This window comes from Folsomia candida, unplaced genomic scaffold, assembly GCF_002217175.1.
Source record: "Folsomia candida strain VU population unplaced genomic scaffold, ASM221717v1 Fcan01_Sc014, whole genome shotgun sequence".
In the NCBI taxonomy this organism is placed as follows: domain Eukaryota; kingdom Metazoa; phylum Arthropoda; class Collembola; order Entomobryomorpha; family Isotomidae; genus Folsomia; species Folsomia candida.
The window spans coordinates 3776844-3791568 of NW_019091206.1; the positions used below are offsets into that span (position 1 = coordinate 3776844).

The following is a 14725-nucleotide window of genomic DNA, read 5'->3' on the forward strand; positions in this document are numbered from 1 at the left end:
CAGGGCACTTATTGAATAGCGATTGAGCTCACCGTTTTTTGATTATTTATTAGCCCTCGAAATTTCAAGGTTGACCTACAGGATCCTCAACACCTGCAACCTACATACGTATTTATTATGCGTACGTGTAATGCAGTTCGTGTCCACTCAATCATCCGTTTGCGTAACTATCCTCAAAATGCTTCAATCCGTTAATAAACCATGTTTAGCAGAATATCGGAAGTGAGTGATTGACATAATTGGCCATTCAAATTATACAAGTTGTTCTAGGATGAAGGGGATACTTGGACTTATTCCCGAAGCTGAGCAAACCCTCACACGACGACCAGAACAAGGGACCACCACGAGTAAGCATTTAGTTGAGTGGGCGGAAAATAATTGTCCATTTGTTTATGATACCTTTGTTTTGGTTCATTTTCCCGTATCGGAAAGCAGTGGTGTGTGTATTGTGATGATCACCCACTTGAAGTCAATTGGTTTGCGAGGGCCTAATACACCACTTGGTACTTGGCTTGGCTTGGGTTGACTTGGTACAAGTGGATGAGACAAAGGGAGTCACAAATTTGGTTATGCCGTAGACTTTGGTGGTGTTTATTCAGAGTTCGGTTAGTGGTAATAAGATTGGTTTGGTTAGGACGTTTGGGTATTCATGACACAAGGATTGAGCAAACATGGGAAGGATCCGAGTGAACTAATCAGATTGGCAGATGGAAAAATGTTTGCCCACAAGAAACCTGACTCCGACCACAATGCCCCACAGCATCTCCAACCCATTTCCACACACACACAGATTCAGCATTGTTAAAATAAATAGAAACTCTCCGAAAAAGAAATGCGATCATGACATGCCGTCGGTTCCCTTTCTTTCTTTATCCTCCTCATGTATGCATTAAAGTTAGTTAACTCTCTCAGGGTAAAAGCTCCCAATGCACACCACTCCGAGTAGCAGGAACTAAATGGAAAATGCTCCTTTATTGTCTTTCGGTTCGGTATTGACATGGTTTGCTTTACTTTGCTCACTGCCGATGATGATGTGACAGAGCGTCCTCCCGTACTGCCAGAACTGCGACGGATGTAATCTTCCATGAGATGAGGTAACCAATTCCCACAGTCAACAGTAAATCTTTTGCTTTTAGCAGTTTTCTCTAGCCAATGATGATTCCATCACATCCATCCATCCGTCACACTCTCGTCGCCGTCGTCGACATCATCCACCAAAGATTTTTCGAGGGTAACTTTCTTTCAAGCTTCGTTACAGTTCATCCCCAAGTCTCATTTTGGACACATCTCCGACAGATCATCCACATTGTTGATACGCAGCCAACCTTCCTGACCTGGAACAGTTGGCCCATTTCTACTGAAAAGTAGTTACGAGTGACTCAAATTCCCCCACGTTTCACAGACACTTAATATATCACGTAATTAGACTGCTGCTACCTCGAATCTCGCTAAGCCAAGTTATAAAATAGTGTCAAATAATACGCAAATGGAGAAAGAACGACGCCCAAAATGTGCTAGATGTCGAAATCACGGGATGATTTCCTGGTTGAAGGGCCACAAAAAGCATTGCAGATTTCGACTGTGTGCCTGGTTAGTACGAATAAGTACTACTGATTTCCGAAAATTGTATTCGTCTTTAACTTGAAAGTGATGCATATTAATTCAAAATTCTTGTATACTTTGTTAGTGCCAAGTGCAACTTGATTGCCGAAAGACAGCGAGTGATGGCTGCTCAGGTGAGACATGCGCAATTTTGTGCTCAATTATGTACTAAATTAAATAAGCTGTAGTTATCATTTCATGTATAAATATACCTTCAATCCAATCATCATGCATGGACATCATGAAAAATTGGTGATTGTCAGGTTGCACTGAAGCGTCAACAGGCCGCCGAAGATGCTGTCGCACTCGGACTACGAACGATCGCAACGGGTTCGTCAATGCGATCACTGCCACCCGGCCCCATTTTTGGGATGAAAGTGGCTGAATCGGACGAAGCTCTCTCACAAAGCCCCGTCACCCCCAATGCCAAACCAACTGGGAGAGATGACTACACCATCAAAGAAGACTTGTCCCCAAAGTTGGAACGAGTTGAAGAACACGAAAAGCAGTCCAAAAAGTCTCAGCAGCAGCAACAACGACGTGAAAATGAAATATCTACAACTACGCCGAAAGATGTTTTAAGGAAGCATTTTCCAACGTATGAGGATGCCGTGTTAGATCGAATATTGTCTCAAAATGACCACAACCTCATCAAAACAATTCATAAGCTGGGTGGATCTAACCATCACCACCACCACCACCACCATTCTCACTCTTCCCATAATTCTTCTTCCAAATCTGGTCACAAGTAAATAGATAACCAAAATTATGCACATTAGATTAGGCCTTATTAATTGTGGCCTAATGTACAATCGCCAACAAAATAGTGATGGTTCTTAATAATTTTAGATGCAGTGGAAACGCACTTCAGTCGTATTTGGCAAACTGGAGTCCAGCCCGACAGCCAACGGACTATTCTCATCAGGGAAGTAATACTGGTAACAATTCCAGACGAATTTCTGCATTTGTTAAACCACAGCGATCGTCTCGTCACATCATGACCACCCCCAGCAATAACAACGCAGTTCCCTCATCTGGTTCTAGTGCAGGTTCTTTCACCCCTCGAGGCCACTCCTCAGCAGATCTGCCACTCGGACCTGGTCCAACAGCCTCCATGACTCAACTATTCCAAAATCCCAACAACCCCACTCCTTCCGACCCCTTCAGCCTGTCCACAGCCATGCTTCCCTACCACACACCTCCACCCATGTGGGCATCGAATATTTTTTATCACTTTGCCCTGCCCCACAGCCAGCCTGCGAATCTGAGTGACCTGGGGTCCTCGTTGTACGGGAGACCGTTCCACTTGCCTTCACCCACAGGATGCACGATTCCAGGATGCCGAGACTGCCTCCCTACTCTCGCTTCCATCCCTACGACCACCCCAACGACGACACAAGGGATGAAAGGTTCGGGGTCAATTGAGATTGTGAGACGAGGTGGCTGCGGAAGTGAGGACTCTCGATCACCTCTTCCCCCACAGTCCTCAGATGAGGATGACAATAGTAATAGTAGCAACATTGCCATTGATGTGGATAGTTTGAAAAGCGACTAGAAAAGGAATTGACCATATCATCTTATCGTTCAGATTATCAGTTGCCATCTCAAACATCTAGACATATACTTATTTATTTATATGTATTATAATTAGATTTGCTGGTCCAACTTAAAATTGAATCATTGGATGCAGTTGTCGACACTGGGCGAAGAGGAATAACAAAGTTTTCGTAGCATGACTTGTGTGGCAGCTTCCATTAGTTAAGTAAATAAACAGCCATCAATCAAACGACTGTATACATTATTATGGTTTGACAAGTGTTGTTACGTGCGAGAATGGACACATTAGGAGTTTTACACAACATATTACAAATGAGCATACAAGAAATATTATGAAAATATTAAAAGCTGAGAAACCATGCCATGCCATGTAACAAGTCGACATGTAATCCTAGAACTGTGACCTGTTTTCGAAAACGAAAAACTCACACTAAAAACACAAAACTTCCTGTTATTGTCACATTTTTATTATAAAACTATTTTGGAATAGTCAATACTGTAAAAAATTGCATTGTTATTACATTATTAGACTCCATACTTATTATATTGTTATTTAGCACAAAATAAATAAAGTTTCAGTTCACTTTTTGAGAATTTGAGCCCAAAACATTTGATATTTTTTATCCGTAATGTTGTTGCAAATCAGTATCAAATATACAATGTGATGATGTGCAGCGATGAAATAAAATTAATCTTTCAGACATTTATTTTGAAATGAATGACATCAGTTCACCGTAGTACTTTTTGCATTTTTTGGCTGGTGAGACTAGTTTAACCCAAGAAAGCTTCAACACACATTATAAAACAAAACTGGCACATTTATCATTTGTTGTTCCCGTTGCTTGGCCTCTTGAAGGTGACGTAAGTATAGAGCAAACTTCCAAATACACTGCAAAAAAATAGTGAGTGTATTTCAGTATTATGAATGTATTTAATAATTTAAAAAGTACTCGACAAATGCTTACCTTATGTTTATCCCAATAAAATTACCCCAGTGGAAAACGTAGTCTCCTCCGATAAACATTCCAAGATAAGTCACGGAAATATTTTTTAAGCACCCAATGATTGTGGTTGTTAATGCAGAATTATATTGAGTGCATAGCACTACACTGCAAACAGTAAACATGAATAATTAGCGTACATACACGTACTCATTTGTCAGACGTATATGTATGGATTAAGGACAGACATCGTTTTCTCGTTTTAATAGATTCAACGGACCGAATGGGCAACATTTTTACTAAGATTTATGTATAATTGACACAATTGTAACCTTTAAATTACCTGGCATTTAATATAAATCCCATGAAGCAAGATATGAGGAAATTTGTAACAAATGCTGTGTCACCCCATCCGTCGTACTCCAATCCCTGGAATTATACATCAACAATTTAAAAAATAGTGATTAATAAAAAATATCAATAATAATGCGTTATTGATTAGACGACATTTTTATACATCACAATTAACATAACGGACCTTGTGAATTTCACCCCCAATGTATGCAAATAAGAACGCCGGTACGGCCATAAAGAAAGCATTGTAAAACATTAATCCATATTTTCCAAATTCTTTAGAGTCCAACTTTTTCTTAATGTAAACCCCGTTGGCTGCAGTAAACATATTATTCAGCATAACAAGAGTGTAGCCCTCAACACTGAACGCAAGATCGTTGCTGGAATGAATTTGAGCATAAAATAACACTTTATTACTTTGAAATTTTTCCAATGCAGTCAACGTTGAGAAATATTCTGAATCAATCTTTACCTTGAAGCAATAATAGCGCCTCCTATCATAGTATAGACGGAAACTTGGACTGGCATAGAAGGACGAACTCTAAATATTTAACATTGCTAATTAATAAATGAGGATATCATGCATAATATTATTACAGTACAAACTGTGAAATTTAGTACATACCCTAAAATATACCGCTCACAAAGCATGGTCATCAATATAGAAAACCTTCTCAGAGCGGTAAACATGGGCAGACTTAATGTCTTTGTTCCTCCGAGACCTAATAATTCAATACAACACTTGCTACAGTCTTGTGTATGTTAATGATATGTTTGTATACATTGCAGCTCCATACCAGTCATTGCATTTCCTATGAAGAGGAGAGGAAGTGGAAATATCTAAAATGCAAGATAAACTTCTTATACGTCTTTTTTGCTTTTGATAATTTATCGGCAGAATGCTAAATGCACATAATAAAATAATTGAGATGTGAATGTATACCTTTCGAAATGAATCTTTTCCTAATGAAGGGAATGAGACCAATCGTAGCTGCTTGGCGAAAAATAGCACAAAAACCGTCGCAAATACTTGGCCCAATGCAAGGAATTGAAAAGAAGGAAATCTAAGCAAACAAGAAATATTGTCATACACATTTCCGACCTTAAATGGAATGGGTCATATAAGTAGACGTTGAATTTTATCTCTCTTACTTGTAACTCGTGAGGACAACCTTATTGACAACGGTGATGAGGAACGACGCGACGGCATAGAAGAGGGCCGACAAAAGTTTCATCACGTACAGAGAACGAGCTGTTCTCATTTGCTCGATACTGGAAGGGGAACCGCCGCTACCTCCACCGTTCGTGTTCGATGAAACCAACCCCCCATTGACCTCCCCATTTCCATTTCCGTGACTACCAATGTTGATGTGATGTTGTTGAGATTTACTGTTTAGGTGGCTAGGATTCTGCAGGTTATGACTGCGCTCATCCTCTTCATCCTGGAGATTCACAAGGAATGGTTGCTTCTCTTCCGCATCAGTCGCGTGAGGCATTCCACTAACACGAGAATAATTCACTGGAACGGAACTACTGTGTGCTTATCGTACTGGTTATCAATCTCTACTAAAGAAAGCTTCGGAATTAGTAGGTACTTCAATTGCTTCTTCATTTAACATTATAATACTTGGATATTCTTAAACAGTAGTGATAATGTCAGGATATTTCACTTTCATCAGTAAATAGCAAATAATTTCTTGTATTCTCTCCTCAAAGGTTGATAGAATTTTGAATTTGAGCTGTAAATGAATATTCAATAATATATTGAACACAACTCACTGAAATGAATATTGGTGATATGACGTAAATTAAACTAACTCACAAATTTTCGGGTTTCAAGTGTGTGTGTGTGGAGATTTATTGTAAGAATTTAGGAGTATAGATTGGTCAGATAGGATGAAATCACTGTTGGTCAGCTAATCCATAACCATTCGAAAGGTAATCCAGGAAGATCCTTTTACTCTCTGTATCTCTATCCAGCTGTAATCAGAGTTAGACAAACAGCTTCATTAATACTTCATATACTTTTGTTTGTGATTACCTTACTCACTTCATTGGTATTACTCTCATCTCATTGATAATTATCATTACATAGTTACCTTGAAGTTTGTGTGGGCCACTCAGACTCAGGCTCATGTAGAAGATGAGGAAAGGGATGACTGCAAACTTAACTTTCCAACTATACAAATTAAAATATGAATCACCACCAGCTTACTTAAACCTAATAACTAACTATCACCACCACCACTTGTATTGCTGCAACAACAACCGTCTTTAACTGTTGACTCCATCAACTACCAATTACAATTAGAATAATAGTTTCAATACAATGTCAATAATGCATAATTGTAATACAATGAATGAACTGTCGAGTTTATGGAGTTGTTGACGGAATGATGTGTAAGTCGAGTTCAATGATGTTGTTCAAATCTGGCTCAACATCCCTGAACCCGGTTGCCCCTCGTGGATTGCATACAACTCCGCAGTCTCGCTAAAAAATTTGCTACTTGCATTTTTTTATATGAACAGCAGAGGAAAGAAATAAATGCAATACAAGAAAATGCATGATTATGAGATCACAATCACTATCCTTTTCCAGGTTCCACTTACTGATTGTCGCACCATCGTGATAAAGCTGCAGGACCAGTTTTTTACTCCATAATAAAGCGTCGCACATTGTTACGAGTATTAAACAAGTACCAAACGAGTCAAAATGGCATCAAAGAAGGGTGGAAAGGGAAAGAAAGAGAAGAAGCCAAAGGGGAAGGTCCGGAAATTCAATCTTGACCTCTTTGGTATTTCATTATAATGAATAGCGTGACATGTTGGTGGATGACGGAAATTATGTATACACTTTTTGTAGGGATTCTCACCTTTACCCGGATATATGGGGTCCCCTTCGAAGGCTTCATCATGGGGGGTGGGAAGGAGGATGGGAAAAAGGGGGCCAAGAAGAAACCACCCCCCGCCAAAGGGAAGAAAGGGGCCAAGGGCAAGAAAGTTCAAGAGGTCGCTCCAAAACTTCAGCAGTTTCCTCCTGTCGCTGAAGACCTCGTCAAGGTTCGTCCACACTCTAGTCGACACGTAATGCTCTATTTTCATCAACAGTTTCAATATATACTGCGTCTGCTTAGGATGCCAAGAAGATGCGACGCCTAGTAAAGTTCCAGGACCAGCCGGATGTGATCATTCCAACCACGGACGTTGGTCATAAGGAGAAGACGACCAGACCCCCGAAACCGTTCGAAGAAGGTGTTACATTGTTTATGTACTTAAAGCATGATGTAGAATTTCAAACACATTGCCTGTACTATCATCGAATTATTATGAGATTTGCAGGAGGATCCATTAGCGATGTCATGTGTGGGAAACGTTACCCACTGCCTCCACGTCCTCAGCCGCATGGTGGAGTGTATGGGGACATGAAATGTTTAATGTGCAAAAGTACAGGTGGACTAATGTCCAATCCTTACACCAAAATTAACAAGAAGCTCAGAAAATTGTTATACACCGAGTTCGATAAGGCCAAATACATTATTGAGGTAATATAAATATATCGTGATGATAACCCTATAATAACATTGTCGGATCGGAATGCACTATTTCAGTGGTTGACTGAACGAATTACAAACTCGTTCAAAAAATATGAAGATCACTTTGAGCAAATTTTTGAGGAAATGGGTCCCGTTCTCGATGCACTAGACGAATCCGAGTGGGATGATCATTTTGAAGTTCGAGGATTGATTGATAAATGGCGTGACTTAAAAAAGAGTCTGGACGTCCTTCGTGCAGAGCTCAAACAGTTTCGTAAAAATAAAGAGGAAGAAATCGCGAAGGCTGTTGCGGAAAAAATGCGAGAGTTTGAAGAGGTACTTAATAAGGAAATTTACGTGTTATTAACCTGGACAGATGGAAAACATGTAACCAACTTTATTTTTATCAGGTCGAACGACAAATGTTAGCAATGGAAAAAAAGATTCAGGAGTCTGTTGAAAGTTTGAAAGACTGGCAGGAACATGCAGATACTAAAATCTCTGGACCAGAAGCTGAAATTGCTGCAACAATAGCACTTCTTCAAAAAGTGGGGAAAATAAGACCAATCAAATCCTTACCATAGCTTATATTGTTATCATCATGTTTCCATTCTGTTTAACAACAAAAAGATTCGTGATTCAATCTTCACTGAACGTGACACGCTTCGCCAACTTTTGGGATGGGAAATGTCCGTAGCGACTGAGGACACGGTGGCCGTGATGGAGGAAGTGATCCGCCAAGACTTGGACGTCATTTTGGGATGGATGCATCCTGCCTGGTTTCGCCTCTTCCTTGAGAACAGAAGGATGCAGGAGGTATGCAAATTATGTAAAACTTAACGCCGAAATAATGCAACAATTAGTGTTGAATGTCCAGGAGCGAGGTCGGCTTCGGATGGAGAACCATTTGCTGGAGCTGGAGGTTGAAACGCTGTCTCGCCAGGTGAGTCAGATGGAGGGGAGTCAGAGGGAGGTCGAGAGCACAAGGACGCACTTTATCACGCCACCCAACCTCAACGAGAGGGTCGACAAGTTCACCCGAAGGTACTACGGCCCCGACGACCGGGACAAGATCCTCCTCCAAGACTACCCCACCACTAAACTCATCCACGAGTAAATTAGGACTCTTACTACCCAAAATTCCATGCAAACAATTTGTTCAAATTCACTGTGATTCAAATTCCCTCAATAATTGCAGCAATAACATTAAAGTAACAGACTGACTCCTATTCGATTAAACTTTCCTTGTATTCATTACATTCATTTCTGAAAACCAATCTCATGAAAATCTCCGAGTTAATTTTTCTTGCCTATAGCAGCAAAGTCTTTGTGTACTTGTTTCAGTAGTTTTTCCATAATGTGCACCATAGTATATACAAATTGTATATACAACGAATTGAGTTATACAAGTACACAATGAGTCTGCTGCTGGGTGAGAGAGAGGAAGCTTCAGCGGATTCAGTTTTATCCTGGCTCGCTGTTCGTTTTCCATTTCAACCAGTGTAGTTGTTGCTGTTTCCTTCATCTCTCTCACGCCAATATTATCATTATCTTCTTCCCTTATCGTCATCATCATATCATCCAATTCTTAGTTTGATTCTCAACAAATTGTCAAATTGAACAGAAAACTAAAGTCCAACTTCCTTTTACAAGTTTTGGAAAAAGGTGCGTCTTAATTTTTTAATAGGCTATAATTCTTTGAAATTATTGAAATGTTGTATTTATCTACGTAACTCTAAGGCATAGTTTAAACAAGCAGTAACGGATAGATAAATAAACATATAAACCTCGCTCACCCAACTTCAAACTTGTGATGGTGATGAATTTGCACACACAAGAATATCCAGTGCAAGAAAGGTTCAAGGTTTTCTCTCGACTCGAGCTGCTATTCTGCAGTAGAATTTCTGCCATGTATTAAACTCTCGCTTAGCAGGGACGTGTACGTGTCTTGTGTTATCAAGAAAAAGTATCACGCTGCGTTATTTATTTGTAAATTTTTCCACCGTGTGTGTACATATTCTTTGTTTATATCATATCAAATCATTTGGAAATTCTTGGTATTAACGTTATTTTGTTGGATTTTGTGCAACTAAATTAGAAACTACAATTATCATTAATTGTTTTAGCTTTCTCTGCTTCTGTATTCTGGAACTTGGAAGAAATTGACTCAAAAGAAAACCATGTCGAGTAGTGCAACGGGCACGTCTAGCAGTTCGGGATCCTCGGGCGGCAGTGGGGGTGGAAATGCTACTGGGTCCACTACCGGTGGGAACACTACTGGGCGACAAAACTCGGGACGAACTGATTCTCCGAAAGAATATAAAACTAACCCCAAGATGTCGAAGGCGTTATCAACTTCTGCAAAGAGGTAGGCGCTTTAGAACTAATAAAGTGATACTATAAATTGTGGAAAAATAATGTATTTCAATAAATATTTTATTCACTATGCAGGATTCAGAAAGAACTAGCGGAAATTACCCTTGATCCTCCACCAAATTGTAGTGCAGGGCCAAAGGGGGATAATCTCTACGAATGGGTGTCTACAATCCTTGGTACACTTACATACATAACATATTACGCATTCCGTACTAATTAACGCCATATAATGCATAACAGGCCCACCTGGATCTGTCTATGAGGGTGGTGTGTTCTTTTTGGATATACACTTTTCACCAGAGTACCCCTTTAAGGTTTGTTTATGATCTTATTTATTGTCTTTATCGGATCTTTCTTTTATTGCATTACGTTCACCTCGAACAAGATTCACTTAATATTTCCTTCAGAGTTGGCCTGTATTTATAATTTCCAGTTGTGGCTGTTTAGGTTTACTCTGAGGAAATAAAATTATTTATATCAATTGTTGATAACCACCCCGATTAATAATCTATAACTAATGACAAACATGCATTATTTTTTTAATTCCCCCTATGTGATGACTAAACCAACAACGATAATGGTTCAAATCTGGTTGCACACCTTATTCAAACTCCACCAGCCTCCAAAGGTGGGTGACTTTATATTCATTGGTAATAATTTTGTAGCTTAAAAAAAATTTGTTATCCAGGTCACATTCCGGACCCGGATATACCACTGCAACATAAACAGCCAAGGGGTCATCTGCTTAGACATTCTCAAGGATAACTGGTCCCCTGCTCTGACAGTTTCCAAAGTGTTACTCTCAATATGCAGTTTGCTCACAGACTGTAACCCAGGTTGGAACCTGCTTATAAATGAATAATACTTATAATGCTTCAATATTTATATTGCGTGTGTGTATGATGATAATTACAGCGGATCCTCTTGTTGGATCAATTGCAACACAGTATCTTCAAAATCGTGAAGAGCATGATCGTGTCGCTCGATTGTGGACTAAACGCTACGCAACATAAATCGATGATCTTTTGAATTACCTACCTCTACGCTCAGTTGAATTGCTTTGCCGGTGATGCGCAAAATCAAAACTTTTTCAATTAAATCAATCGAAAATCTAGTAGAAACCATTTTTGTGTTTAGTGTACTGTTTATACATCAAGACTACTTTAAAATTATTGCTAATAGTACGAGGAAACAAGTAAACCTTCGCAGCTGTATTTTTTATTCGTGATAATTAGTTTGACGTACTCGACTACTGATATGCACGTATTAACATCATAGGAGTTTGATATTATTCTCGGATATATATTGTTCTTGTTTGTATTTGTCGTTTAACATACGGAGAAGAAACTATAAGATTTAATTACGCATTGAATTGACTGAAAAGAATTTAAGAGTAACCACTTCTAGCTGCATATTCTGCATATACATATTTATGTTAAATTTCGTTGCAATTTCAATCATTACTTATAAATCTCAGTTATGGATTTTGTTAGAGAATATTATAGTTCATATTATTATATCTGATTGGAATGAACAGAGGCTGTCTAAACTATTGACTCTGAATTAAACGATTAATTAACTTTTGCAATAGAAATATTGAATCGGTAGCAGTAGTATACTAGAGATGTAGCTCTACAGCATAATTGCGTATTTTATATTTTGAATTCAAAATTCTATATGTATACCAATTAATTGCCAACTAATGTGTATCTACTAATGTGTAGTAGCGGACAGAAGACTTTGTAATTATTGTGATTTATGCATTCGTTTAGTTACACACATTTGGTTCGAGTTTGTTTAAGTTTTGATTTTGGTTAACACATACGATTGCGATAAACACTGACGATTATACGTGTCGTATAGCATACAATTTTTGTACCAGATGATAAACTATGCATTATTAATAATGTGAATTCATCTGATTAATGTGTTCTACTTTATTTAAGTCTAGATTTAATAAAGTAACTTGCGTTAAGTCACCGAATTTAAGGTCTGACATGGAATTCTTTTTCATGGCGCATCTCTTTTAAGTTTAAATGCATTCTACTTAAGTTGATTATATGCTTATCTATTCAAAAGTGGAATCAAATGATTAGTTTAGTTCTTATCCGAATCATGAATGCAGGATTTCATGCGTGATGCATTGTAATAATAGCCGGCCGGTGGTGGTGCACAAATTTTGTGAGAGATGGCCGTGAGATCGCTCTGGGAGAGTGAGCGCAGAACAAGTCAGCTGCCTTACACACATTTCTGATGTGAAAAAGCAAAAACAGTCGCCAATATCCAGTCGCCATTCACCTGCCTCCCTCCACAGAGAACAGGAACAATATTATTCTCCAATTTTAAGTCCACACAGGTAAGCACCCCTTTCGCATTTTGAGGTTCAGATGTAGACGTAACGCGAAATCCAGCCCCTTTCCTAGTTAATAAATTATTAATAATAATAGCAATTCGATGGAGCAGGGCTCAACTTATGTCACGTAGATAATTTCGATAACCTTATTTCACTACCTCTTCACTATTAACTACACTACTTTTTATGACGGCTTCTCCAGTGATGGGAACCACAAAAATATAAAAGTTAATTAACAATAGCGTATTTAATATTTTGTATTTTCCTAAATGGTCAGGACATCAGGAGGATGGCAGGCCCATTAATGCAGTTGACCAAGTTCAAACCGAGTTCGGTACTCTTCCAGCAAGTCGCCGCTGTCCACAACCGTTCCAGGATCGGCAACAGGGATGTCGTCGGCTACGGTTTGAATGGAGAATACACCTACGTAGATCACATTGCTTTTCCCATGCCTGCCATCAGGTTTAAGGAAAACACTCCTGAAGTCATGGTACGACTTCAATTCCAGCGTTTATACGCGTATTTATACTTTTGGCGTCAGGTATTGACTTTATTTTTCAGGCCCTGCGCGAGAAGGAAAAAGGGGACTGGAAGAAAATGTCTGTGGAAGAGAAGAAAGCGCTTTATCGAGCAAGCTTCTGTCAAACTTACAGTGAAATGCGAGCACCTAACGGAGAATGGAAAAGTATTCTAGGTTGTACATTAGGTCTGGTGGCAGCAAGCTATTGGATGTACATGTGGGCGAAAGTGTTTGGTAAGCCATATATCATTTATTTTGTGGCAAGGAGTGGGACGAGACTCACTGTTTGTGAGGGCCAAAATGGCAAAAGGACAAAATGACCTTTAAATTTGATTACTACAGAACAAATATCCCATTATTATCCTTACTCGCACATTTTACCAATTATAATTTATTTTGTATCGACTAATATGCTGTGTTTTATTATTTTGTTGAATTATTTTTCTCTGCAGTGTACCCTCCAATGCCAGACACGATCACCAATGAGGAGAAGCGATCTGCCCAATTGAAGCGCATGATTGATATCCGTGTCGACCCTGTGGATGGTCTTACGTCAAACTGGGACTATGAGAACAACAGATGGAAAAAGTAAATACTGCCAGTCAAATAGATTCCTCTAAATTTTGTTGTACTTCAAGTTCATGGATTCTTCAACCAACTTGTAATTAAATCAATCATCGTGTCATTATTATAACCGTGTTGATGGCTCACATCTTAAATCATAGCTTCTATATAATTGGATGATTTTAATTTAATGAAAAGTAATAAACGTCATGTAGAATGGAAATAGCCAAATTTGTTTCATACGATACGATTGATTTTGTCTTTTGTCAATAGCAATTGAGTATTAAATCGGTTGAGAAATGACCGACGTATCGAATTACAAAAACAATTTTGATGTTTTCACGAGAGTGGGCGGTGCATTACTAATAAGTTTCTAATGGGAACATGCATTTCAAAATTACAAAATTATGCAGCCACCTAAAATTAATAGATAGAGCAAGAAGTCCATTTAGATAAAAGTCAAGTAATCATGTGTTGCAGTGCATGACGTAGGTTGTTGTTTCGTATATCGTGCATAAAAATGTCCAAAAAGAATGCTAATAGCGCAGTGCTGATGAGCTCCCAAAATGTTCACATCAACGAGACGCTTCAGATATTTGAGGGGGAGGGTTCCTTGGAAGAGCAGGACGAAGGGGTGGACACACTGCTGCCAAGTGGTGGGGAACTGAATGACGAGGAGAGCCGGGTGGAGGAGCCAGCGGTGGGGGTGCTGCTCGAAGGAAACGACAATAATGACGACAACATTTCAAATGGTGAAGTAGTTGCTAGTATGAAACAAATATAATAAATGAGGTTTATTTCGCCAACAGTGAGACAATAAGAATAAGTGATGCAAAATCCCAATTACATAATATATATTCGCGTCTTGCCAGAGGATCGTAAAACAGGTGGGGACGACGGAGAAGTTCCAACTTCTGATCAAGGT

The 14725-nt window shown here is 39.0% G+C and overlaps 5 protein-coding genes and 1 long non-coding RNA gene across 7 annotated transcripts; 4 read left to right on the top strand and 2 right to left on the bottom strand.

Moving 5' to 3' along the window:
• The first annotated feature begins 41 nt into the window (after positions 1 to 41).
• LOC110855845 (transcription factor kayak) lies at positions 42 to 3852 on the top strand. The gene is made up of 5 exons (XM_022104238.2): positions 42 to 1231; positions 1297 to 1590; positions 1688 to 1736; positions 1866 to 2350; positions 2452 to 3852. Exons 2-5 carry the CDS (start codon positions 1487 to 1489, stop codon positions 3155 to 3157), a joined length of 1344 nt encoding a protein of 447 aa, XP_021959930.1. The 5' UTR covers positions 42 to 1231; positions 1297 to 1486; the 3' UTR covers positions 3158 to 3852.
• LOC110855825 (UDP-sugar transporter UST74c) lies at positions 3754 to 6875 on the bottom strand. Its single transcript, XM_022104217.2, has 11 exons — positions 6554 to 6875; positions 6277 to 6434; positions 5607 to 6193; positions 5398 to 5518; positions 5252 to 5294; positions 5080 to 5176; positions 4927 to 4995; positions 4639 to 4834; positions 4444 to 4529; positions 4125 to 4268; positions 3754 to 4048 (listed from the first exon to the last, which is right to left on the bottom strand). The coding sequence occupies exons 3-11, from the start codon at positions 5948 to 5950 to the stop codon at positions 3982 to 3984; spliced, it is 1167 nt and encodes a 388-aa protein (XP_021959909.1). The 5' UTR covers positions 5951 to 6193; positions 6277 to 6434; positions 6554 to 6875; the 3' UTR covers positions 3754 to 3981.
• Positions 6876 to 7057: 182 nt separating this feature from the next.
• Positions 7058 to 9226, top strand: LOC110856027. Its single transcript, XM_022104470.2, has 8 exons — positions 7058 to 7249; positions 7318 to 7514; positions 7589 to 7706; positions 7794 to 7996; positions 8063 to 8323; positions 8398 to 8535; positions 8618 to 8803; positions 8865 to 9226. The coding sequence occupies exons 1-8, from the start codon at positions 7168 to 7170 to the stop codon at positions 9102 to 9104; spliced, it is 1425 nt and encodes a 474-aa protein (XP_021960162.2). The 5' UTR covers positions 7058 to 7167; the 3' UTR covers positions 9105 to 9226.
• Positions 9227 to 9413: 187 nt separating this feature from the next.
• LOC110855948 (ubiquitin-conjugating enzyme E2-24 kDa) lies at positions 9414 to 12347 on the top strand. Of its 2 annotated transcripts, none has more exons than XM_022104382.2 (7): positions 9414 to 9652; positions 10114 to 10355; positions 10439 to 10539; positions 10604 to 10677; positions 10983 to 10991; positions 11052 to 11199; positions 11279 to 12347. In XM_022104382.2, exons 2-7 carry the CDS (start codon positions 10168 to 10170, stop codon positions 11374 to 11376), a joined length of 618 nt encoding a protein of 205 aa, XP_021960074.1. In that variant the 5' UTR covers positions 9414 to 9652; positions 10114 to 10167; the 3' UTR covers positions 11377 to 12347. The 2 variants fall into 2 exon arrangements, with proteins under 2 accessions (XP_021960074.1, XP_021960075.1); XM_022104383.2 differs by lacking the exon at positions 9414 to 9652 and adding an exon at positions 9858 to 10044.
• Positions 12177 to 12994, bottom strand: LOC118437543. Its single transcript, XR_004836163.1, has 2 exons — positions 12875 to 12994; positions 12177 to 12782 (listed from the first exon to the last, which is right to left on the bottom strand). It is a non-coding gene; the product is annotated as an uncharacterized LOC118437543 (long non-coding RNA).
• LOC110855865 lies at positions 12560 to 14031 on the top strand. The gene is made up of 4 exons (XM_022104259.2): positions 12560 to 12719; positions 12994 to 13206; positions 13278 to 13470; positions 13689 to 14031. The coding sequence occupies exons 2-4, from the start codon at positions 13006 to 13008 to the stop codon at positions 13826 to 13828; spliced, it is 534 nt and encodes a 177-aa protein (XP_021959951.1). The 5' UTR covers positions 12560 to 12719; positions 12994 to 13005; the 3' UTR covers positions 13829 to 14031.
• Positions 14032 to 14725: the final 694 nt, after the last annotated feature.